At 36.1% G+C, this 24523-nt stretch overlaps 1 protein-coding gene across 12 annotated transcripts in view; it reads right to left on the reverse strand.

Annotated features, from left to right (window-relative positions):
• Positions 1–1392: 1392 nt before the first annotated feature.
• LOC126970580 (RNA binding protein fox-1 homolog 1-like) overlaps positions 1393–24523 on the reverse strand; it is a 103539-nt gene continuing 80408 nt past the window's right edge. Inside the window, exons 6-14 of one of the 12 annotated variants that reach the window (XM_050816559.1) lie at positions 21424–21516; positions 20375–20429; positions 17947–17967; positions 16663–16765; positions 14893–14953; positions 11384–11404; positions 9176–9345; positions 7376–7439; positions 1393–6086 (exon numbers count right to left, since the gene is read on the reverse strand). In XM_050816559.1, coding sequence (XP_050672516.1) covers positions 6042–6086; positions 7376–7439; positions 9176–9345; positions 11384–11404; positions 14893–14953; positions 16663–16765; positions 17947–17967; positions 20375–20429; positions 21424–21516 — 633 coding nt within the window. In that variant the 3' untranslated portion in view covers positions 1393–6041. Of the gene's footprint in view, positions 6087–7375; positions 7440–9175; positions 9349–11382; positions 11471–14892; positions 14954–16360; positions 16488–16662; positions 16766–17946; positions 17968–20374; positions 20430–21423; positions 21517–24523 lie in introns of those variants that run through there. The other 11 variants (XM_050816558.1, XM_050816562.1, XM_050816560.1 and 8 more) reach the window with 11 other exon arrangements.

Below are 24523 nucleotides of genomic sequence, written 5' to 3' on the forward strand. Positions count from 1 at the left end.
TGATTATCGGTTTATCGAAGCGTTGAAGTGTTTGTATGATAACGCCACCATGTCAGTCCGTCTCCAGGATAAGCTCTCGAAGCCTATCCGACTGCAGCGAGGAGTCAGACAAGGCGATGTTATATCGCCGAAGCTGTTGACCGCTGCATTGGAGGATGTCGTTAAGCTTCTGGACTGGAAAGGGCTGGGCGTCAATATCAACGGCGAATACATCACTCACCTTCGATTCGCAGACGATATCGTAATCATGGCAGAGACCATGGAGGACTTAAGCCATATGCTCGATAGCCTCAATACAGCTTCCCAAGGAGTAGGTCTCAAAATGAACATAGACAAGACGAAGATCATGTCTAATGCCCATGTCACACCTACTCCCGTAACAGTTGGGAACTGTACTCTCGAAATAGTTGACGAGCACGTCTACCTTGGACAAATAATCCAGTTGGGCAGGTCTAATTTCGGGAAAGAGGTCACTCGTCGAATCCAACTCGGATGGGCAGCGTTCGGGAAGCTCCGTAAAATCTTCTCATCCAAAATACCACAGTGTCTGAAGTTGAAGGTTTTTAACCAATGTGTGTTGCCAGTGATGACATACGGAACACAGACGTGGTCGCTAACTATGGGCCTTATGAGTGAGCTCGCTGTTGCTCACCGGGCAATGGAGTGGGCTATGCTCGTAATTTCCCTGCGAGATCGAATTAGAAATAGGGAGATCCGTAAGAGAACCAAAGTCACCGACATAGCCCAAATGATTGCGAAACTGAAGTGGCAGTGGTCAGGGCACATAGCTCGGCGGACAGATGGCCGTTGTGGCAGTAAGGTCCTCCAATGGCGACCATGTACCGGAAGGCACTACGCCTTCCGGTACATGGTCGGTTGGTAGGACCCCCACAAGATGGACCGACGATCTGGTCAAGATCGCCGGAGTAGGATGGATGAGGGCAGCGCAGGACCAATCGTCATGGCGATATTTGTGGGAGGCATTTGTCCAGCAGTGGACGTCTTCCGGCTGAAATGATGATGATGAACGTCCTGCTCGTCTCGTCCCTTATTTTCATAAAAAAAGCCTCTTCCTGCTAGACAATCTATGAAAACAGGTCAGGTTTATTACTATAGTGTGCGTGACAAGCTACGTTTGTGCTCAAAATAGAGGTTAACTGTCAACCTCAATTTTTTTTCCAAGTTTCCACAGCTGTCAGAGTCTATTTAGTCGTATAAATGATCTAAGTTGTAAATCATAATAAGTATTTTAAATATAAGCCTGTTTACTATATTTATATATTTTGTGTCACATATTTTATGCACCTAACTATAATATTATTTCGTATAAAACCTCAAAGTTAAAGGTTTGGCAAGGGGAAAGGTAATTAAGATGTAAATGAAACAATAAAACAATTTATTCTTTAATTTATTATTAACGTAAATGAGTACACAATGCCGGAGGCTATAATGATTTACTTCATTCAACATTTTTCATTTGACAAAAAATATATTTACATTTAAAAGAGAAAATTAGCTCTGCAATCTATTTATAAAATCGCACACCAAAAAATTCAGTATCATTATCACAAGTCGTATGAAAGAGCTGGCTGTGCACATGGTCCGAACAATTTACAGTAATTTATTAGAGCGACTTACGAGCCGCGCCTCGGAACGTGCTCGTCCTATCAAATGTGTCGAACGGAAGACGAAGACATCTACCCTCTCATCCATAATAACGCCATTCGTTCATTAACGGCCGTTTTCAATAACCTATCTATCCTAAGTTTAACTTACTAGAGGTAGATAAATATGTATCCTTTTACGCTTACTTACATTTCAATAACCTATCGACAGATAGCATTGGACTATAACTATTTTGGACATGGATATGGATACATGAGTACTATGGATACATGAGATGTTATCATTAAACGGTGATAGCAATATATCCGTAGCTAGAGTAACGGCCGTTTTCAATAACGAATCTCTAGTAACGGATATATTGCTATCACCGCTTGATGACAAGATCTTATCTATCCATAATTATAATCCAATCCTATCTGTCGATAGGTTATTGAAATGTAAGTAAAAGGATAGAGTTGTCTACCTCTAGTAAGTTAAACTAAGGATAGATAGGTTATTGAAATCGACCGTTAGTCAATATCTATCGAACTGTTTCGTAATGTTAAAATGACGTTAAACAGTGTGATAGCTAAAATAAGTTAAATTAATGGCGTTAAGATGAATAACAAGGTTACACTATAACAACAGTTGATTTCAAATTACTCTATTCCAATGATTTAAAAAACGTTAAATTTTAACATTACACGAACATACAAAACACGGAAATTGAGCACGATACATAAATACTGGTCTAACATCACACATGGGTGTGTGTGTGTGTATCAAGCCGCGATCTCGCCCCCGCACGCAACGCATCATTGCCACGCAACAACTAGCCCACCACACAAATACAAGCTGCTAAAGTATGCAACTGATCAACCGAAATTAATCACCGAATACAGTACTGAGCACAGGTTGATACGCCGTATACTTTAGTGGACTGTATTCGTCGCTACTCTTCAAGCAACACTAATTAGCATATAGTGACCACTCAGAACCAGAGGCGAAGGTTGCGTTGCGTCGTTGCTTTATAAAAAAATATGACATTAAACTAGTAAATATGCCGTTATCTGTATCGAATTGATGCTGAAACGAGACACAGTTCAACATCAGAATACATCTATGCGTCTAATGGAGCGGCGCCGTCGAGTGCAATAGACAAACAAGTGTTACTTAACAACAAACTACTTTAACAATATTACTCCATCGGTATTATCGTGGTGGGCTTGCACCTAATATATTATATATAGATCGCACGTTTAAAAGGCTCTGTGATTAGATAGCTTAAGGCTCCAAGTGTGCACGCCCGCACGCACGCATGCACGCACGCACGCACGCATTACATATTACAAGCAATCAGTTAAATCAAGCCGACTAAAATTTGTTTGTGCACAGCGCGTTGAAATTATAGTAATCGCGACCGATAACAATTCATAGAGAAACTATCTCGTTAAAAAATACAATTATTATACTTAATTAACGATTACAATAATTATAATACATTTTGATTTTGATGATTTCATTTCAAAATCTTATCGTATTACACTAACCATTTTGTCAGATATGTAATGTAAATTCAGATTTTTCTCCATGTAAAAATCAAAAAAAAAAAAAAATTAAATAGTAACAATTCATTTTTTCGTGTGATTTGTAAATAAAGATTGCATTAAAATCAACTCGAAAAAAATAGATTAAATCAATAAAAAGACATTAAATTGTAAACGTAGAGAGAGCTATTCAATAAACAGGGTAGTTTAGCATCGGGAGTATAACATATAAATCATTGCAAATAGCCAGCATTCAAAACACACTCACCCTAAACACCCTGTTTATTTTTTACGTACAAGTAAAATAATAAAAAAAAAATCACGATCATTTGTGACATTCTTTATCGATAACTAAAAACTAATATAAAATAATAATCAATCAATAGGATCACATGTACTTCAGTTGATGTACTTATTGTAGAATTGAGTAAAATTATCTAAACTCTAAAATAAAGACCCCTTACAAATACATACAAATGATGCTTGAGTATTTATTTAGCAATAAAGCACGATATTGTTCAAAGCTGCAACTGGAGTGGACTACCGTAAAGTAAAAATAACCTACAACATAAGCCAGCGGCACCACTGGACGAGCGAAATAATTACGAACAAACGATCGATCGAGATAATATGACACAAAACAGCTTACGTCAGCCCCTATAGATAAAACTTACCATTGAACTCAATCAAATCGGACATCAAATTATTCGTAGCTATCACATGAAATCTTTAAGAAAAAGCACCATTATTTCTATATAATTGTGCGCAAAAGACTAGAACTTTCAAGAAAAACGTCATGGGATTATTGTTTCGGCGGCCGGCACTAGGCTCAGACAGTGAACGAAGTGTCCGGCGACCGGCACCTAGTGTGTTAGCAGTTGTCGGGGCCGTTAGCTCTTAGTTAGTGTACGAGACTCATCCGGCTTCAGCCGCGATTCCAGACTATATAAGGCCGAATCCACATGTCTATATTCTCGATCCGGTGATCAGATCTAGCAAATGATAGAAACGTGGATCCGCCTCAGCTATCGCGCCCGCACTCATTATCACTAAACGGAGTAACAAACGTTTAAAGATCACAAGCGATATTAAAAAATGTACATACTATTAGCACGTGTGTGCTACAAAGCTACAGTAACTCCAATCAGGTTACAGTACTAAAAAAAACCTTATTACGTTACAGCTAATATTTAGCAAAAAATACTCAGTAAGAAATTCAAAATAAATTTATCATAAGTGATAATTTAAACCTGATAGAGTGGCATCAGATCTATCCTTAATTTACGTTAGTATGACGTCCTCTCAGTACTAAACCACGACTCCAAGATTCGGAAGTTTTTCTCGAAGAAAGACTATTAAATCTAATGAAAGAGAACCAATGACACGCAAGAGCTCAGATTGCGTACGAATCGATGGGTAATTGTGCTTTGGTATAAATGTTGAGCGAATCAATACAAATATTTTACAATCCTAATGAAATATGTTAAATCTAGTTACGAAGTCTAAGCGGCTTGGACCCGTAAGATTAATAATTGTTCAAATCAAGTCAATGTTTGGACACTGTAAAATTAGAAACCTTCGACAAAATATAGTTTTTAAAAACATAAGTTACAGGAGAAATCTCAATGATATGTAAGAACTCCACGGAGTAATTCTTTTTTTCTTACACGCTACATTTAAAGCATACACCTACGATTCAGTAAAGTTACACCGTCTTAGTCACAAAAATATTTGACAATCTAATTTAGTTAGTTGTTAACTTACCTACTGTCTATAACAGTGTAATATTTACTAGCGACCCGTGAAAGCTGTGCCTAATATTTTAGCGATTAAGATCGTCTGACATTGAATTACAACAAGCAGTCAACGAAAATTTCAATATATCTACCGTATATTTTGTGTATGAATACAGGAAAGCTGAATACAAAAAGTGCGTAACATATCAATTGCAAACAAGTTCGATTCGATTATCTTACACTTGAGCAATGTTACGAGGAGTTCGTAAAGCCGGTCACTACTCATTTTGTTACGAGCTTGATCTACGAGCTATGAATCCTACTTATTACATTAAGTTATACTTACTTGAATATGGTATCAGTATATTATTATAACAACCGAACAAATGGCACAAAATGGAAAACGCACCACAAAATGTTCGAGAGTACAAAGTAAACATTTATACGCACAAGTGGGGGAGTATTTGTAGTACCGGTGAGGAAAGGGGGCAGAACCTAAATGCATTACACAATGAATACACTATTTATTACAATAATAATAAACCGCAAAATATTCGATCTGTGTTCGCGTAAAGGTGTCAATTTGAAAGCCATATTTGATAACCTGTTAGGAAATCTCGAATTAGTAAAGCTACAAATTTTGTTCCACACATTAATTCATAACGTACGCTTTAGTTTAGTAAAATGTGTATTTTTGTATTATATTTACAAATTCACTATGATATGCAAGGGCAAAGCTCACTAAATATTTTTACAAGGTATAAACTATTGTCAACCGTACGAATTAACAACTACGCTAGGGAACCCGTTCGCAACAATATGAAGGTATCCAAAACGACACTAATAATAATTATTATTAATATACGAACAAGTTGTAATGAACGTCGGGTGAGTGTCACCGCCCGCACTTGTATACGCATTACGACAATTATATAACAATCGAACTTATACTATCTGAATGATAAGTTGAAACGACTTTGGTATGTTTGTTCCGTAGCCCCATCGCTCGGGAGGACCTTAACTAACTATGAGTCTGGCCGACACTGTCGCCCTGTTCATTAGAAACGTTTACAAAGAGAGTTCACTGTCATGATACGTGAGTACGACGGCAAATATTCGAGTACGTGAGTCGCTAGCTGACACGTCCACGGACCTAGTACGGCGCGAACCTGTTGAAATGGCTCCGGTATACTGCGGTCTGTAAAACATAAAAACATACGTTTAATGAATTGTTCTTAGTAATCAACTAAATATATGGGTCATACTCAAAGTTTCTGGCCTATATATTTGTCAAACAATTATTTATTTGAAATTCCCAGGGTAGGTTACAGTTTCTTTGATTGTCATTTGTTTGAGCATTGTGGCATTGACATGGCAACCAGAGAGTCACAGGAGCGTTGCCAGCCGTTGAGGAAGGTGTACGTGCTTTTTTCTTGAAGGTACCCATATCGTATCGTCCCGAAAACGCCGCACAAGGAAGCTCATTCCACAGCTCCATAAAGTTAAGCTAAACCCTGAAGAGGCGGTGAACACGTCCCAAGAGGAAATCCACGACGTCATTTACGAAGACTGGAACAACTGTATATTACTACTGTATACATGCAATGGTTCCACATGCAAAATTATGTAAGAATATACTTTCAAATATAAAAAAAAGTGTGTGCGTACTAATGTACGCACGCAAGAAGCTATTCTTCTATGACGTAATAAAACAAAAATCCTTAAAGAAACTATTCCTCGTGCAAAAAAAAACAACATTGTAACAAAGAAGGTTTTAATTGCAACCAATGAAAATATTACTTTACCGCATAATTTAGTTAAGTAACGTAAATAATATTTATACAATTGAAGAGAGATATTTTTTATTGTTTTTAAACTTGGTGTTGTACGCGGGCATCGTAATAATTCACTCAGAATTTTTTTTCCTAACGCGCCAAAATAAGTATAACTTTCAATAAATAATATAATATCATAAATACATAAGGTGGCATTATCAGTGGGAATCCAGTAACTTACAGTATGACTCAAGAATTCATTGACCATTCATAGTTAACAGATGTTGCACAAATGTAGGTTTCCGCGCTCCAATTAATAGACTTATGAATTCATTCAATAAAAACTTTGTCTCTGTTCATATTGATATAGATTTTAATATAATTAATTTAGCACAATTTAAAAATGTAATAAACAAGACAATTACTGCAATACATGATCTAAAATGTAGCTTAGAAATTCTGTAACATTAGTCTTTTTACAATGTTCTTTTTCAGTAATCGTTAGTTAATTAAACTGTCCTTGTCACATTAGAAACTTTAAGTCTTAGTGAGAAATTTCTAACGAACAATTGTTTTAGCATTATATGTTATAAGCCACTTATTTGTTCATAGATTTTTGATAATTGTTCTGTTTTTTTCTGCAAATAAATAAAATAAAAAATAAATAAAAGTAAAATAAAATGAAGAGTGATATATTAGAATGATATCTTACTCCATAGCCTGTGACTGGCGCGAGACTGTGTCCTAAGTAAGGATCAGCATACTCTCTTCCGTACCTGTAATATTTAACAAAATACTCGTTAATTAATTTAGAATCGTCAAAGTTAAATTAAAATATACTTAATAATCAATAATTTTAGGACTAAATATTCACGATTTCGAGAGAGATAAAATCTTATTATTTTCCTAAAATGAGAAACTCGAGACATTTGATACAGTCTAGAAGTCTGATTTTAACAAAAATTGAAAGGACCGGTACTATCCGAACGGTAGCAGTGGTTCGACGATACCATACAGAACGAACGTTCCATATTTCGGCTTTATTTTTATATGACGTGATTTGTCTATATATTGTATAGAACGTCATGCGGCCTTACAAATAAACTTTATATAAAGTTTTAACTGATGATAAATAAAGAAAATGCAAAATGTTGACAATATCGTTGACAACACTGTCAATACAATGATAATTCTGAAGTTTTCCGAATGACAAGCTGCATTGCAAATAAACGCGGGAAACGTTATACGTCCGAGCAAACCATTCAATGTGAGTAAGCAAAATGTCTATAATTTGTAAACATTTTACATATTCTTGGCTTATGCTTAGTTATAACTCTATGCCAATTTTATTTGTAAGGCCGATTGGGTCTAAGATTGTGATTTATAGAGCGTGCTTATACTTTGCTTAGACTTTACTCGCTTAAAACTCAGATGAGTGTGTGTGAGCTTAGCATAATGTCTAATTTCGTATTTTCAGTCATTTGACAGAAGAAATACTGAGCTTAAGCGAAGACAGCCCAATACAATAGACAAGTTCGCGTTTTATCACACCTAGGAAAGTTTTACGTAAGTTAAATCTGAGCAAAGTCTTAGTACGCTCTACAGATCTCAGCCTTAGTGTGCGTCCTGAGTCACGGCGTATAGCGGATTGCAGACCGGCTTTACAAGTCGATACCTGTCCTTAGTGCAAGCGGGAAAGTTGATGCTTGCGAGCGTGTTTACTTTGGTTTTAATAATGCTGATATTGAAACTTATTAATAATATTTAGATAGAAGCAGTTTGTTTTTTACCGATATATTTATTAGATATAATTTTAAAAGATATTGAACAAGATCTTTTGAGAGCTGAACAAAATTTTCATAGAGAATTAATAAGTCCTTCTGAAAAATTGTTCCTAACTTTAAGGTTTCTTTTTATTAGAGTATACAGAATAATATTGAAATATTTTAGGTCCAAAATATTCCATTATAACATAAGAATAAGGTAATGTTCATAATCTTCAGCAGGAAAGTCAACATTCAAATTAATTTGCTATACATCACTTCGATATTCGCGAGTAAAAATCAAAATACGCGTATTCATGAGCGCATCCGCCGGAAGAATGCACCGTGAAATGTGCGCGCCCTCTCGCACTCCGGACACTTCCAAACACGTCTAACATTTGTTTAATGCGCCGTTCATTCAGCCTGCGCGGTCCGCCGCCACTCAGGACGCAGCCTAAGTTATGTATGTAGGAGTATAGCATGATACTATAGCATAAACGATTTTCTTAATGATACCACAGACTGGGAATGAAGGGAACACCCTGAGGCTCTTTAATTATAAATTTTTATGTATATGTGTATATGTAATCCATATTTTTGTATAAAAAAAAGCCCGCCGGGTTTCTTCCGCCCGTTCTTCTCAGGTCTGAGGCAGCCTATTTTCAATTTTGACATTAAATTTTTTTCAGTTATTGACGTTTAATAAGTGTTTTTGAATAAAAAATATTTGAATTTGAATTGATATTTACGTGGCTGCCAGCGGCGCCAGCGCGGCGGGCGTGGTCTGCGCGGAGACGGCTGCTGCGGCGGCTCGCGCGGCCGCTCCGTAGTTGGCCGCGGCTGCCGCAGCCGCGGCGTGCTGTGCGCTCGTCAGCGGGGACTTCAGCAGCGGGGCAGTAGCCGCTGCCGCCGCGGCCGCCTGCTGACACCATCCACATTATTGATACACATTTATAACATTACTAGCTGACCCAGCGAACTTTGTATTGATTTTATATATAAGAGGGGGGCAAACGGGCAAGAGGCTCACGGGATGGGGAGAGGTGAGGCAACCGCCCATGGACATCCGCAACAACAGGCGTGTCAAGAAATGCGTTGCCGGCCTTTAAGGTGGGTGGTATGCTTTTTTCTTGAAGGTCCCGAAGTCGTATCGGTTCAGGAAAACCGCAGCCGGTAATTGATTCCACAAAGTGGCTGTGCGAGGCAAGAAGAGGCGCGGTTATGGAATGTCAGAAGATGTCAACGTGGTGCGTTAGTACTTTGCACGTAATGTCCAGTGGTGGAATTCGGCCGCTGGAATCAAACTGAACAGCTCCTCTGAGCACTCCCCATGATAAATGGGGTAGAAGGTGCAGAGAAAACCCACATCTCTACGTTGATCGTCGATGATTCGAGCCGCTCTTCATTGTATGCGGTCAAATGGAAGAAGCTGGTACTGGGGAGCACCCTCCCAGAGGTAAGAACAGTAATCCATGTGAGGCGGAATCTGGCCTTATAAATTTAAAAATATGCTAAAGTAATAAAAAAAAAAATCAATAATAAACATTTTTGGGGTATTAAAATAGATGACGACCGATTCTCAGAACTACCAAATTCATCGAACAAAATTTATCGTACTACAATGATCATTATACTCGATTGCCATCTTGCAACTCTATTGCGTATCTGAGGATGGAATAGAATAATATTAAAATAGCAATACAAAAATAGGTGTTGTTCGTAGACGGGTGAAAATTTGAAGTTGTATGTATTTTTGAATGCTGAATCATAGTAAGATTAATAATAAAATAAAAATTAGGGGTGGGTGACTCTCATCATTTAGGGGTATGAAAAATAGATGCTGGCCGATTCTCAGACCTACCCGATATACACACAAATTTTCAAACAAACCGTTTCGGAGGAGTTGGGTAACAAACACCGGGACACGAGAATTTTATATGTAAGATAATAGATCGATAATGGAATTAAATACCATAGTACACCAGATTAGGTACTCTCAAAACTACTCTACAATATTGAGCCGGTGACACTGTGGAGCCGGTCAAACGTGCTAGCGCGTCAATACGCGATCCACAGTGGTTCGATCAGTAGTTCACCGTCTAACCGGTTATTACATAAATGATCCGGGTTTTAAACAAGTGTCTGATCTGAACTAAATGAGGGAGAAGAAGTGTTAATATATTTAATGGATGGAGAAAAGTATTGCTTTTTAATTGTTAATTTTATAATAGTAATAGTATATATAATGTTAACAATGAGCCCACAAAGGCATAATATTTGTAATTATTATTTAAATACCCTTACCACGTGCCAGTCACTCGAATCCGGATGGGCTTATATTTAAATGAATTTTAAAATGAAAAGAGAAAAAGCAACATACAAGGCATAGACACACAAGTTACAATAAGATATTATATAATATATATATAGAGTTCATACATTTAAATGATTGAGTCATGCAACAATTTGTAGCTGTTAAAACTATTTAAGTTCACTACCATGTCTTGAAGTACTGGTAGAAATACATTGGCAACGCCAATTATTGAAGCATGCATTATTTTTACTATAAATGGAAATTTTACATACTACAGTAAACAAAGGTACTAGATACAGTGTTAGTGTGGTGATTGCGAAGGCGGGGCGTATCGTTGTGGGCTCAATGTTCTAAACGGAGCATGATTCGTTAGCGGTAACAACAGCATTACCTACTCTATATATATATCACCCGCCACAGTACTGAGAAGAAAGAAATATTCAGAAAGCGTCGCGACCTTCTGTTACCACACAAGTGCAACCTGCAATACTGTCACCTCTCGCTGTGATAGAGGCAACCGAAATCCCAGCACTCACTCCAAAATCGCTGTCAAACTTATTCTAGCATAGTGGTACACAAATCAGAAAGCCATAGACAATACACAAAAAGATGAAAAGAGTAACGTTGGTAGCGGGGCGTTTACCTCGGTCGCCGGCTTCGCCGTCTGTAACAACACACCCCCAGTCATCTGTCGCTCTCTTACGGACACAAGCTGATCAATCTCATCCATCTAGAAGCGTGAACAGCAGTGTCACCGGGTCGATAGGGCACGGGTGACTAACTTACACAGAGCGTTCGCCCTTCTTAAAGGTTACAATAGCGCGATACCGATGGCCACTCATCGACAATTACAAAAAATATGATTAAGTCATACCATAAGCTGGTTTAGGTTGGTTTATTCCATAAAAGATAGCACTATTTGATATAATATATAGTGACAAGCGTAGGTATATATATTGCCCCTTTAATATTTATATTTTCATTAAATTATTTGGCAACATATGATGTTCTTATCATATGACAGTCATAAAAGTTATTTCAACTTTGTACAAGTTATTACCAATGAGACTGAGGTACTTTTTCACACTGTACATGTAAAGTTTGGAATTGGCTACTTAACTTATGTATCGAATGAAGACATCAGTTGCGTTTTAGTTGTATAAAAAGTGTTAACCAACACATGTATACAGGTTCTATTAAATTATACGAAAGACATAGCAGCAAAATAGTATATTATGTGCTGGATACGTTATGACTATGAAAGAATCTTAAAGATTTTAGGTTAGTTGACATTCCCAAATTGCATTACACGAAAGCGCGAAACTTAAGACTAAAAAATAGGGGTGATGTTACAAAAATTCCCACAATTGGTAGTATTGTTCAATACACTATTATAAAGGAAATGTAAGAAGTTCTCATCGATCCGGCACGTGCAAAAATATTAACTCGGGGTCAAATGTCACAAAAACGGGTTTTTCGCGATTTTCAGCAAAACGGTAAGTTTTATCATAAAATTAATATATAAATAACATTTTGGATTAAATAATTATCTATAAAAAGTTTAAATTTTTTTTCCTAAGAGCCACCGTTTTTGAGATATATAACGATTCAAAAAGTTAAAAGAGTTGTAATCGTCATAATATGTATAAGTACACCACGTATACACATGAAAGAACCTGTTATACAAGCATAAATGTGGTGATTGATTTTAGTGTGAAACTGGTTGAATAAGTGCTATTTAGAGAGAAAGAAAGAAAATATATTTATTGACAAAAATGGATACATAAAAATACAAAAATTAGCAGCGCTTTCCGCACTAGGCATGCCTGTATCGCGGAAAACATGTGAACATACAAATACAATTAAGTAACAAAACCGGTTCATGAGTGAGCTTCAAATTAAATTTTTAAATGAGTTCTGAAAATATTTGATAGAAGTACTCCTTTCTAAAATTAATATAATATGTTATAAGTAACCATTATCTATGTGTTTAAGCACGTACAAAATATTTATTTATGATTTTAGTAGTGATCTGACAGAGTATGTGTGAGTGTGCGTGTGCGTGTGTGATGAGTTTGTGTGAGTGTGCGTTTTGAAATATCTTAGTGGGTTATTTTAAGGAAGTTTTCGGTAGAGTCGTAGTCTAGGGAATGCAGTATATCCTTAGTTGTCTTTTTAAATTCATATTTAGACAAATTAGTAATATTTTGGAGCTTATTTACTTGACTAAATAAATAAGGAAAGGCAAATGCAGGAAAACGTTGAGCAAAACTGGTTTTTACAAGATAATGAGGGATTTTAATTCGTCTACTATTATTTTGGGATAAAAAAAATTGTCTGCAATGTTTTATGGTAGGAAGTTATGGCTTTTTGTATATATAATTGCCTGACCGTAAGAACCTTAGCCTCTTTGTATAGCGAATAAGTAGGAAAACGGAAGAGTTTACGAAATATTACCTTTAAAACAGATCTTTGTGCCCGCTCTGCTTTAATAAGAGTCGTTTTAGCAGCATTACCCCAAGAGGCAATGCAATAGAGGAGTAGAGATTGGCATAGTGCGGTGTAAACTAGAAGTAATGTTTCCTTACTAGAACCATTCCGTAGAAGTTTCATAAAATGAATTGTTTTACGAATTCTTGACGAAATATATTGTGTTTGTTCAGAAAAAGTTAGTTTTGGTCTAGGTATACACCTAGATACCGAACAACATTAAGCCTATTCAGAGTAACACAAGAACATGGAATTATGTCATCAGGGCAGGTGTGAATTTTTAAGGAAAGATTTGGTGGAGGGGATGATGGTTGGGATTTATGGAAGCATACATAGTTGGTTTTGGAAATGTTTAAGGATAATAAATTATGCTTTAGCCAGTTAGATATTTTGAGGATTTCGTTTTCAGCTTTGCAAAACACATTTTGCCATATTGATGCTTGTAACATTAGAGCTGTATTATCGGCATAGCCAATTATGTCAACGTCATCGCTAGCTCGAAATAAATTTAGCATGTCATTTACATAAATTAGGAAGAGTAGAGGTCCAAGAACGCTTCCTTGGGGTACACTGAATTTTACAATAGATGTTGAGCTAGAGAAACCATAAATTTTTATACAATGTTGCTTGTTCACAAGGTAGCTCGAGAACCAGTCCAAGGTGACACCCCTGATACCAAGCAGTTCGAGTTTCCGAAGGAGGATAGGTTGGGACACAGTATCAAAGGCCTTGGAAAGGTCTAAGAAAACGCCTATACAGCTTTTCCCATTGTCAAGCGCGTTAGATACCCCTCCAAGAAGAAGAGACACTGCATCTTCCGTTGACCTTTTCCTACGGAAACCGAACTGATTAGGTGATAAAATATTTTTAGAGTCTAAAAATCTCCTAAGCCGACTGTCGACAATTTTCTCTAAGATTTTTGAAAACGCAGACAGAAGTGATATGGGCCTGTAGTTGGAAGGGTTGGTATTCGGGCTACCTTTGTGAACAGGCACAATCAACGCATTTTTCCAGCATTCAGGAAATACTCCAGTGGATAAACTAAGGTTAAATATGTGACATAACGGTAAAAGAACTATAGGAGCAATTTTTTTAATAAGAACATTGCTAATTTTATCTAAACCTGGTGCGCAATTGTGTTTTGACTGTTGGACGATTAAGTATATTTCTTGCTCATCGCACGGATGTAGGAAAAATTACTGGGATGAAATAGTATGTTGGGTTGTATTGGGAAGGTAAATATTCGATGCCAGCTCAAGCTCTGTTTTGTTTAAGTTAATTAGGGAATCATTAGCTAGATTACTTCCAATATTAGCAAAATAGTCATTACAAAGAGTAATTAGGGAATTTGCAGGAGATCCACAGATTTTTGTTAATTCGTTACTTAGAGATATATAAAAAGAAAATTGTATAAAATGAAACAACAGTAACCTTACTTTGTACTAGGTACAGTTATTTTTAATTTTTTCATTTGGCATAGCAGTGAAGTGAGTGTAACACGAACTAGGAACTTCTTTTCGACCATTAATTTATTTAGCCTATGACAATTCGCCACTTTACTTGTACATTGTGAAACGGGCCCTAACGATTATTAAACATTTTAAAGTTGTGATAAGTAATTTATTGATAAATATAATAAATTTAAGAAAAAAATCAAATTACCTGTAGTCTATAATTCGAGTCAGCACTAGCTGCAGCTGCTAAGAAGGGGTCATAATATACGCTGAAAATGGAAAATATTGGTAATTATACTCAGTTACTATGTTCAATTGCAAATTAATAATATGTATTATCTAAACTAAAATATTTTCAGATTTTAAAAATAAAATACTTCTTAATGGTCAAAGCGGTTGGTAGTGCTTGAATTTATGTTAACAGTGAATTTTAATATTAATTATTTCGTGATAAAATTTATTGAAGTAGGCTTACTTTGCGGAAATCATAATTATCCAAATGTTTTGAGCCTTCTTTATTGTTAATTCCGGCGATACTCGTCTTTAAACAATTCGACACGTGTTTCGCCTCTACACGAGGCATCCTCAAGAGATGCTGACTCGCCAAACTCTGGCACGAGACTGCTCCAGTCAGTCAGGCGGAATTAACAAGAAGAGGACTACTCAATTGGATATTTGGATAGTTAGCGTGATCACTAGCGCCTACTAGACAAAGTGATCTAATTCTTTAAAAAGTATTTTATTTTATGGTGTAATAGGTACTCAATTTAATGCAACAGAATACAATTTTATAATATTACCAAAATGAGAGAAACTACGGACACCTAGACTTTTCATGCAAAATTAATTCAATTATCTATTTAAAAAAAAATTAGAAGAATGGAAAGAGAAAAATATGCTTCGAAGAAATGATACAATGTGAGACACAGTGACAACAAGCAGTACTTAGTAAAATAAATAATTTAACATTTTGTTAAAATTCAATCTACATCTAGGTACATCTAATTTTTCTACAAAGTGCTTGTGATGCTGTTAAGTGGTTAAGGATAAAAATATTTAAAATCATACCATACTGGTAGCTTATACAGTACAATTATTAGATTTATTATTCTTAAATATTTTCATTTGAGCTGTCTATGGACTGTTGAATCCTGTCAGGAAAAGATATTAACTTTTATTTTTGCTACGTACGTTTTAGTTAAGTTCGGTGTTTGTAAGTAGCGTTAAGCAAGCGATGTGATTATTTAGATGTCAGAAAGAACAAGATGTTATTGTGTTACGAAACAGTGCCAGAATCACAACAAAACTAGCATCACTTTGAATTGTAAAAGTTTAAAAAAAATATGAAACTGTCAGAATATAATTACTTTTTACATTAATATTAGGCACTATTTGTGGCGTTTTGTCGTGATTCTAGCTGTTCTTAGTTTAAAAATAATGTTAAGTACAAGTAGACAGAGAAAACTATGTATCATAGGCATGTATTTTAGGCTTATTTTGCTTTAATTTAAAATTATTAAGTATATTTTTTACTAACACTAAACCTTTTGGTCAAAGATTTCGAGCCAAAATAAATTTGATTTAAGTAATACAAAATAAAGATAAACGTTGCAGCTCCCTTGTACAATTAAGGAGAGCTCGCTTCTAGTTCGGTCTGCCTACAGCGTGTTACTCACTGTGCATACGCGTGCAACGGCGATGCGTAGGCAGCGCGCGGCACCATCTGCGGGAGGGGCGGGAGGGGCGCGAGGGGGCGGGGCGAGCGACCGCGCATCACGGCCGACCCGCGCAGTGCCGCCGAGCCTACATGCAACAAACGATCACGCCATACATAATACAGAGCACTCGTCTGTTCTCGCGTCACTCCCTGTATTACATATAATGTGACTCGAACTACGACATGCGGGCGTGCAAGGTGGGGGAGATGGTGCAGCTGTGCGGTTAGGCTAGCGCACACGAGGCGTGTGTACCGCGTTACCTGCGTCGCTGCGCCGCGCGTGGCGCCAGCACCAGCGGCGGCGCGGGGGAGGCCGCCGGCGTCGCGCCCAGCCACGGCCACGTCATGCCCGACACCCGCAGCCCTGAACACACACCGCGCTGACACACTGACCTGGCACTCGCACTACCCTTACACTCACCCCGACATACTACTGTCCGACTCTAACTCTCACTATGAGTGAGACATAGGTACCATGTTAAATTATTGTTTGGTGTGAGAGCCAAACATTATATATATAATATATTCTTGATAATGTAATGTATGTTCATAGGCACATAAGTGAATTTGCTAGAAACTGTCATAACCATAATGTTAACACCAGGAACAGACATAAGCTTATATTGCCTTCTAATCGGCTAAGTCGAGTTAGTAAGTCTTTTGTGGGGCGATGTATATGCTTTTACAGATAAACAAGATCCCAGAAAATGTTTAAAACAAAAGTATTACGCTATTCAAAAGAATTGTTAAAAAACGTTTGTGTGGTAAAGGTTATTATAACATAAATGACTTTCTTAATGATACCACAGATTGGGAATGCTATTAAAGAATAAGTTTAATAATTCTACAATTTTACTTTGTAAACATATCTTTTGACGGAAAAAAAGCCCACCGAGTTTATTGCGCCCATACTTCTCAGGTCTGAGGTATTCATTTTGGAATGGGTGGTAGTTTTTTTTTAACATTCAATAAGTGATGTCACATGCTATTTTAAATGAATTACATACTTTAAATAAAAGCATAAACGGGTCCTGGAGTTTGTTCAGTCTCTATTTTGAATTAATCTTGATTGATTTTTGCTGTTCGAGTTTTATGTTAAGGCCTTCATGGCATTTTTCTATACAAGACACACAGGAGTGCATTAAATATGCACACACTATTAATCCCAACCTTGATGCCACCGCCGATAGAATACTAGTGTACTATATACTCCATACAACAGTTGGATGAATGGTATCAGTGAGTGTACCGAACTTAGGCCATGCTACATTACAACAAGACTATTTTTTATCAAAAAAAATCAATGCTCACCACCGTGCGTTTGATTAAAACATTCGTACTTAATAATGCTTAAAAAAGCATGGCCGTTAGAATAATTTATACAAAATATGCTGTATTATGACATGACAACATCTCATCGAGCAAATAAACTATACCATAGTCCCACCGACATTAATAAGAAGTCATGCTCCAATGATGGTTATTGTAAAATGTAACGTGAATGCTTTGATCGTCATGTCGATAAATCACTGAATATTTTCTCACCTTCGGGCCACTGGACACACACTGAAACAAAATTCACTTGTGATATATTCTATATGACTGAGCATGATTACACACTACATATTAAAAGACTAAGAAATCAGACAGAACAGATCTACAAAGTTAACATTCTCTAATACAATATCGATATGAGTGCATATTGACATAACATACATTCCAGGATCTTGAAATTTTAAAAAATATAGAACTAACAGAACTTTTGAGATAATGATGGGTAGTTCTAAAAAAAATATATGTTGGTGTCACCAGTTAATTGAAAGTCATCTTTCCAATCAGGTGAGACATGAGTTAAGAGACAGCCTTTGACGATGTATTTTTCACAAAGAAAATATATATCAATATTTTTTTCTTGAATGCTGTTGAATGCTTGAATGTTTTTTTTAAATATTTCTGACTGTTTCACCAATATAATCGCATGAAGCTATCTGACATAATAACGGATAATAAATGTGAAATGCTTCATTTAAATATAGCTCAATTCGACCATTGAAACAACTATGATGATAGGTATCACCATTTAAGTCAATAAATTAGATGTATAAATACAAAATTAAATTGAAATGGGAAATGGGATGTTAAATTCAAATGTAGAATATTTCTATTTGTTCACATGCTATTAAAATTTAAGTTTCATTGTAAATAATGTCACAGGCTGCCTCTTACGATCTATAGTGTGTGTGTATCTAGTGCCTCCTCTACACATCGCCTGATACATCCGCAGGTGCAATTTGCCATAGATCTTCTAACCCGCATAATAAAGGGCAAACGCTTGCAAATACCACATTTGGATAATAAATCTTATACAAATCCACAGTAGCCACTTGGGATTGTTTACGATATGTTGTGATTATTTCCTAACCAATAATTGAAATATGTGACCAATCAGCATTCAGTACCCTGCGAACGCTCGGTTAACTGAAATGAATTGTTTTCATTGCAAATATATATGCAAATATATATGTATATTTATCTGTGTTACAAGGTAGAATGCGTCCGACGACGTATTCCATAATAGGTAAGTGAGAGAGCACACATCTTTAGGCTTCACTTGCTATTAAAATGAATGACAAATGATGAAACTTTTCAAGTTCATATCATCATCAGCCGGAAGAAGTCCACTGCTGGACAAAGGCCTCCCCCAAAGATTTCCACGACGATCGATCCTGCGCTGCCCTCATCCAACGCATTCCGGCGATCTTGAACAGACCGTCGGTCCATCTTGTGGGGGGCCTACCAACACTGCGTCTTGCGGTTGTCGCCATTCGAGGACTTTACTGTCCCAACGGCCATATGTCCGTCGAACTATGTGCCCTGCCCACTGCCACTTCAGGTTCGCAATCATTTGGGTTATGGCATTGACTTTTGTTCTCCTATGGATCTCCTTATTTCCGATTCGATCTCGCAGGGAAACTCCGAGCATTGCCCTCTGAGTGACACTGAGCTTTCTCAAGTTCATTAGTTGTCTGAAATTTAAAACTAGAATCCCAAACATTTACTGTATTATTAATAAACGCGAAGTAAAGTTATTCCAAGTTTAAAACTTTTTGACTTATCTTACCTTTGTCACTAGAGAATCATGTGCCAGGGAGAGGTAAATTTTAACTTGCAGTAACTTTACATTGCGTTTATTAATAAAACAGTTACGGCCTTACAAATAAACTTGGTATAAAGTTATAACTGATGATAAACAAAGAAAATGCAAAATGTTAACAATATCGTTGACAACACTGTCAATAAAATGATAATTCTGAAGTTTTCCTAATAACAAGCTGCCTTGCAAATAAACGCACGAAACGTTATACGTCCGAACAAACCATTCGTAAGCAAAATGTCTATTTGTAAACATTTTACATATTTTTGGTTTATGCTTAGTTATAACTTTATGCCAAGTTTATTTGTAAGGCCGTTAAAGTATAAACTAAACTCGACATTCTAGGTGTAAATTATGTTAAGCACGTATACTGCTAGGATATTAAATGTTTTTATAAAAGCAGCCATTTGTGTGCGGATACGTTTGCCAATTTACTTATGTATGCATTTGTATCATCTTTTTATTTAATTAATTTATTTAATATTTGCTTAATGGAGGACACTAGCCCAATTTATGTTAATATTTGTTTTATATGGTGTAAATAATTATATTTTGATTTTTTTTTGATCTGTTGATGTGTAAAGGAGGCATATGAAGAGCATTCATCTAAAGGCATTCCCAGAGATCTATGTGATGCAACACGGAACAGACAACACCGATTGATATAATGTCAGCACCCTCACCCAGAGTGGGAATCGTTCCATTTCTAGTCAGAATATCTGGATGGGTTAAAATGCCAAGATGCATTACTATTGAATTATTAAATATTTGTGTATCAAACTTTTATTTCATATTTTATGTAAACCATGTTGAACTCACCGTTTGGCACTGCTTGAGGTTTCTTCGTCTGCACTCTGGCTGTAGCATTATTAACCTTATTTGGGGAGCATAAAATATATTTTAAACTACATCCTTTAAGCTTGCAGGAGTCTGTTCATTACAGTTGTGTGCCATACCATAAACAATTAAACATAGCTTCACAATATAATATATTTATATTATGTTCATTATTTTCTCTTTTAAATAATAACTGTAGTTAGGATACTTGTTCTCTGACTGTTATAAAATCATCCAATTAATGAACCATATGAAAACTGGTTTCTACATCAACATTCCATTACGAAGATTTTTCTTAGTATGTATTCAATAGTTATATTTTGTCTCAGGAATGCGCTGCCAGGTTGCTAAAATAGCTTGATGTATTTTTTTCAAATATCTCTGCAGTTGCCACTTACGTTATAAAGAATGAGACGCACTGAGGCGTAATTGGGATATTTCATATTTATATTCAAAGTTATGGTGTGGGGGTAATGAGCAGACACCTTAAAACAAACGAAATTGAGAGAAAATCTAGACCAGATAGTAACATAGTTAGTGAGTGTACCTTTAAGTCACCAGGGATTCGAACCCAATTATAGTTAGTCCATAACTTGAAGCACAATTTTGATCTTAGAATTTATATTTATGAAAAATTTTAAAATTAGGAATACATAGGTATAGTTTGACACAAACATAATGAGAATTAAGAAACATTTTTTTTTTATTAAAGGAATTTTAAACGAAAATTAACTATGTGATTGGTGTTCTTACCTCTGTCAGACAGACGAAACGTTCGTTCTACATTCTGTGTGATACTCTCTGAATCGATCGGCATATTAAATGGCCGTCTAGAGAGTAAAGGGACAAAATAAATAAGGTTTGTTTAACGGAATAGACATACGTGGTGCTGGCCGTGCGCTAGCACGCGTAACTACTGAGCGGTCGAGCGCAGGTTGCGGTGGCGGGGCGCGCAAGACGGGGGGATGTTTGTTATGTATATAGTACAGGTTACATAGTGCTACGGATGGTAATCATTGAATCATGCACACCTCTATCTTTCTGCCCTCAACCACGGTGCCGTGAAGACGCTCTCGTGCTCGCTCCGCATCACCACTATTTGCGAATGTTACAAAACCGAATCCCTGCATGCAAGACAGACAAAACATGCATTAAAAACAGCGTCGCTCAAAAAACAACGTGCAACAAAAATTAACATAATGTTATATGCGTTGCATGTTCTTCATTTAATTTATATCTACTGAGTCAAAATGTGTCCACGGGACCTTATTTATAATTGTTTCGTTACGTTGGTAGTTTGAGCGGAGTCTAGCTGAATGGGTACACAGAAGCGTTTGGATTACAGTACATTGATACATAAAGTAATTCGTCCTAGCCGTTTTAAAAACTTTTTCATTACACATTGACAATATATTATTTCGGAGAAATTATACAAATAAAACATACTACTTTATTTGTCTAGTAATCCATATGTGAAATGTTAGCTGCAATTTGTTCTATAAAAGTCATCGCTCATGCAGGAAACTAAATATCTAAACTTGGCTAAGCAAATAATATTATGATGTTACTTACGGAGTTCAGTCTATATTTATTTTCCAATATTTCCAAGGAAACCCTCAAAAAGTATCCTCTTGCAAGACCATATGGTACTAACTTGTGTAATAATTGATTTCAATACACAATATTGTACACCTACCCTCATTTAAATAATAAAATAGTGCTTAGTCTGTACAGTGCAACTGAATCTATAAAACGTTATATAAATATAAAAGCGGTTTTTTATTACATATTATTTTAATCGGAATATGATTCTGCTTATAATAGTTAAATATATTATTGTTCGTAAATAATAATAGTACTCATACAAAAATTACATTGAATGACAGTTGTTCGTGCTAAAGAAAACTAATTTCAAATGTAAAATACATGGTGATAACCCATAGATACAAGAAGCAGCTAGCACAGCACACAATACAGTGGAAAGTATTCGAGTTGTGAAAGTGACAAACGTACGTAACGCTTACACTCAAAAAAGCATGACAGCCCTATTATTATAAAATAAAATTCAGAGTGCAACAACTTGTATACATAAACAAATATTTGGGCAGAGAGAGAGAGAGAGAGAGACTGTAAGGGTAGGAAGAAAGTTTATGTAATGAAAGCGTTGGGCGTCCACTAGGCAACTAGCGCCGACGACGGTGCACTCCGCTGCACACGAGATACGAGGACAATCGACACAAAGCCAGTCTAAATGGTGCACCAAACTTACTTCTAGAAAATACTTCATGGACATATTAACACAGTATTCAGGGTCAGCGAAGTATACATGCCCAAAAACTAATGAATTATGTTCCCTGGTTAGGAAAAGCGCATGACTGAGAAAAACTAGTATTAAACAAAACAGACGGAAAATAAGTATTCACATAACCGATCTAAAAGACTGCATTAATAAGAAGTTCAGAATGCGTCATCATCCAAACTACACTGTTTTATGAAAGAGTAACAGTAAGAAAAACAAATCATACATCTACATAATACCAAGTCTGGCCATAAGTTCTGTTACAAATAAAAATTACGTATTATTTTAAACATATTATCACTAATCACTGCATACATAGTATAAACCAAAGTCGCTTCCCGCTGTCTGTCCGTTTGTATGCGTAGATCTTTAAAACTACGCAATGGATATTGATGCATTTTTTTAAAATATTTGAGTGATTCAAGAGGAAGATTTATATTTATAATATTTGCATATAATAAAGAAGAGAAACACTGATACTTTTAGAGATTTCTAATATAATGTCGTCAATAAACACGTTTTTTGCGCTCACATTGCAAACACAGTCTGAGCCCTACGAGATAGTATTAGTAGATTTTATTTTGTGATTTTTACGAGAAATAATTGCTTATTTACGAAGTGATTTTAAGCAATACAGCATAAATCCTTATTCAATTAAGTACATTAAATAAAGATCAATATGGCCCCTTACACCATGTAATATAAATAAATATTGTCGAAGATATAACAGATTTAAAATGCAGGGGCAGGGGCAACGCGGTTGCGGCGGTACCGGCCGGGAAAGCATTAGAATGAGTATCATGAAGTTTATAAAGTATTGCAGTCTGCAAAACTTTTAGCCATTGCTTGTCGTAGAGATTTTTTAAGCGACTCGGTGTTAACGTATCGTTTAGACCAGGCCATGTATCCTTCAAGGAATTCTGGATTTAACAGTATTAACTGCCTTTTTAATTATAACAACAGCCGGCCGCCGTTGTGGTTGCCATCTGTATGGTCTTCGACAGAAGAAATTATGGGATTTCTATCGACAATACTAAATACGACTGACATATATGTAGCTGTGTATTTCAAGTGTCTTGAAAATTACCCACTGACGGCTCCACACACATTGTACAAGACAAACGCTACATTTCTGTTTTATCTAACCCCCCATTCCATTATTGACATAGTATATTGTGCAAAAAGTGCGACAAGTGGGTAATCGACAACGTCGCACTAGTTGCACATACTATTTTGTATTACAAATGCGACGATTTATGCATTATTTTCGACTCCATATTCGTTTTTAAGCTTTTGTAACTTACATTATAATTTTATTTATTATATTAAACTGTCAGACGCGTCAACCTCATTATAGTTTTGATATTTCGAAAATTGCGTGCGACAAGTACACTTTTCCCACTCAATGCACGCACGTAATTTTAAAATGGACAAACGGCTCTTTTTCAACCGCAACAGCGAGCGTCAAGATACTACTTTTCCCGCATGAGTAATACAAAAATAGTTGAAATAGCCCAAATGATCGAAGTTACAATAATTATAATAAAATTTAAATAAAAAAAATAATGTTTTTAAATTGTAACAATATTTATGGCCAGACATACATAACATTTCTATGTTTCATTTCAATTACATTGCAATAAGAACACACTGAGAGAGAGCAAGCGGTGCAGTTTGGACAATACAAAAGTATTATTATTATCATTAGTGATAAATAATAGAGTTGTCCTCCGAATGACGTGGAACATCAGCTGTTAAAGTGACGATGCATCATTCACTAATACGCGGCATATCCCAATGAGAGGCGTTGAAGAAATTTGGAGCTGGTATAT

Source organism: Leptidea sinapis, chromosome 21, assembly GCF_905404315.1.
Source record: "Leptidea sinapis chromosome 21, ilLepSina1.1, whole genome shotgun sequence".
In the NCBI taxonomy this organism is placed as follows: domain Eukaryota; kingdom Metazoa; phylum Arthropoda; class Insecta; order Lepidoptera; family Pieridae; genus Leptidea; species Leptidea sinapis.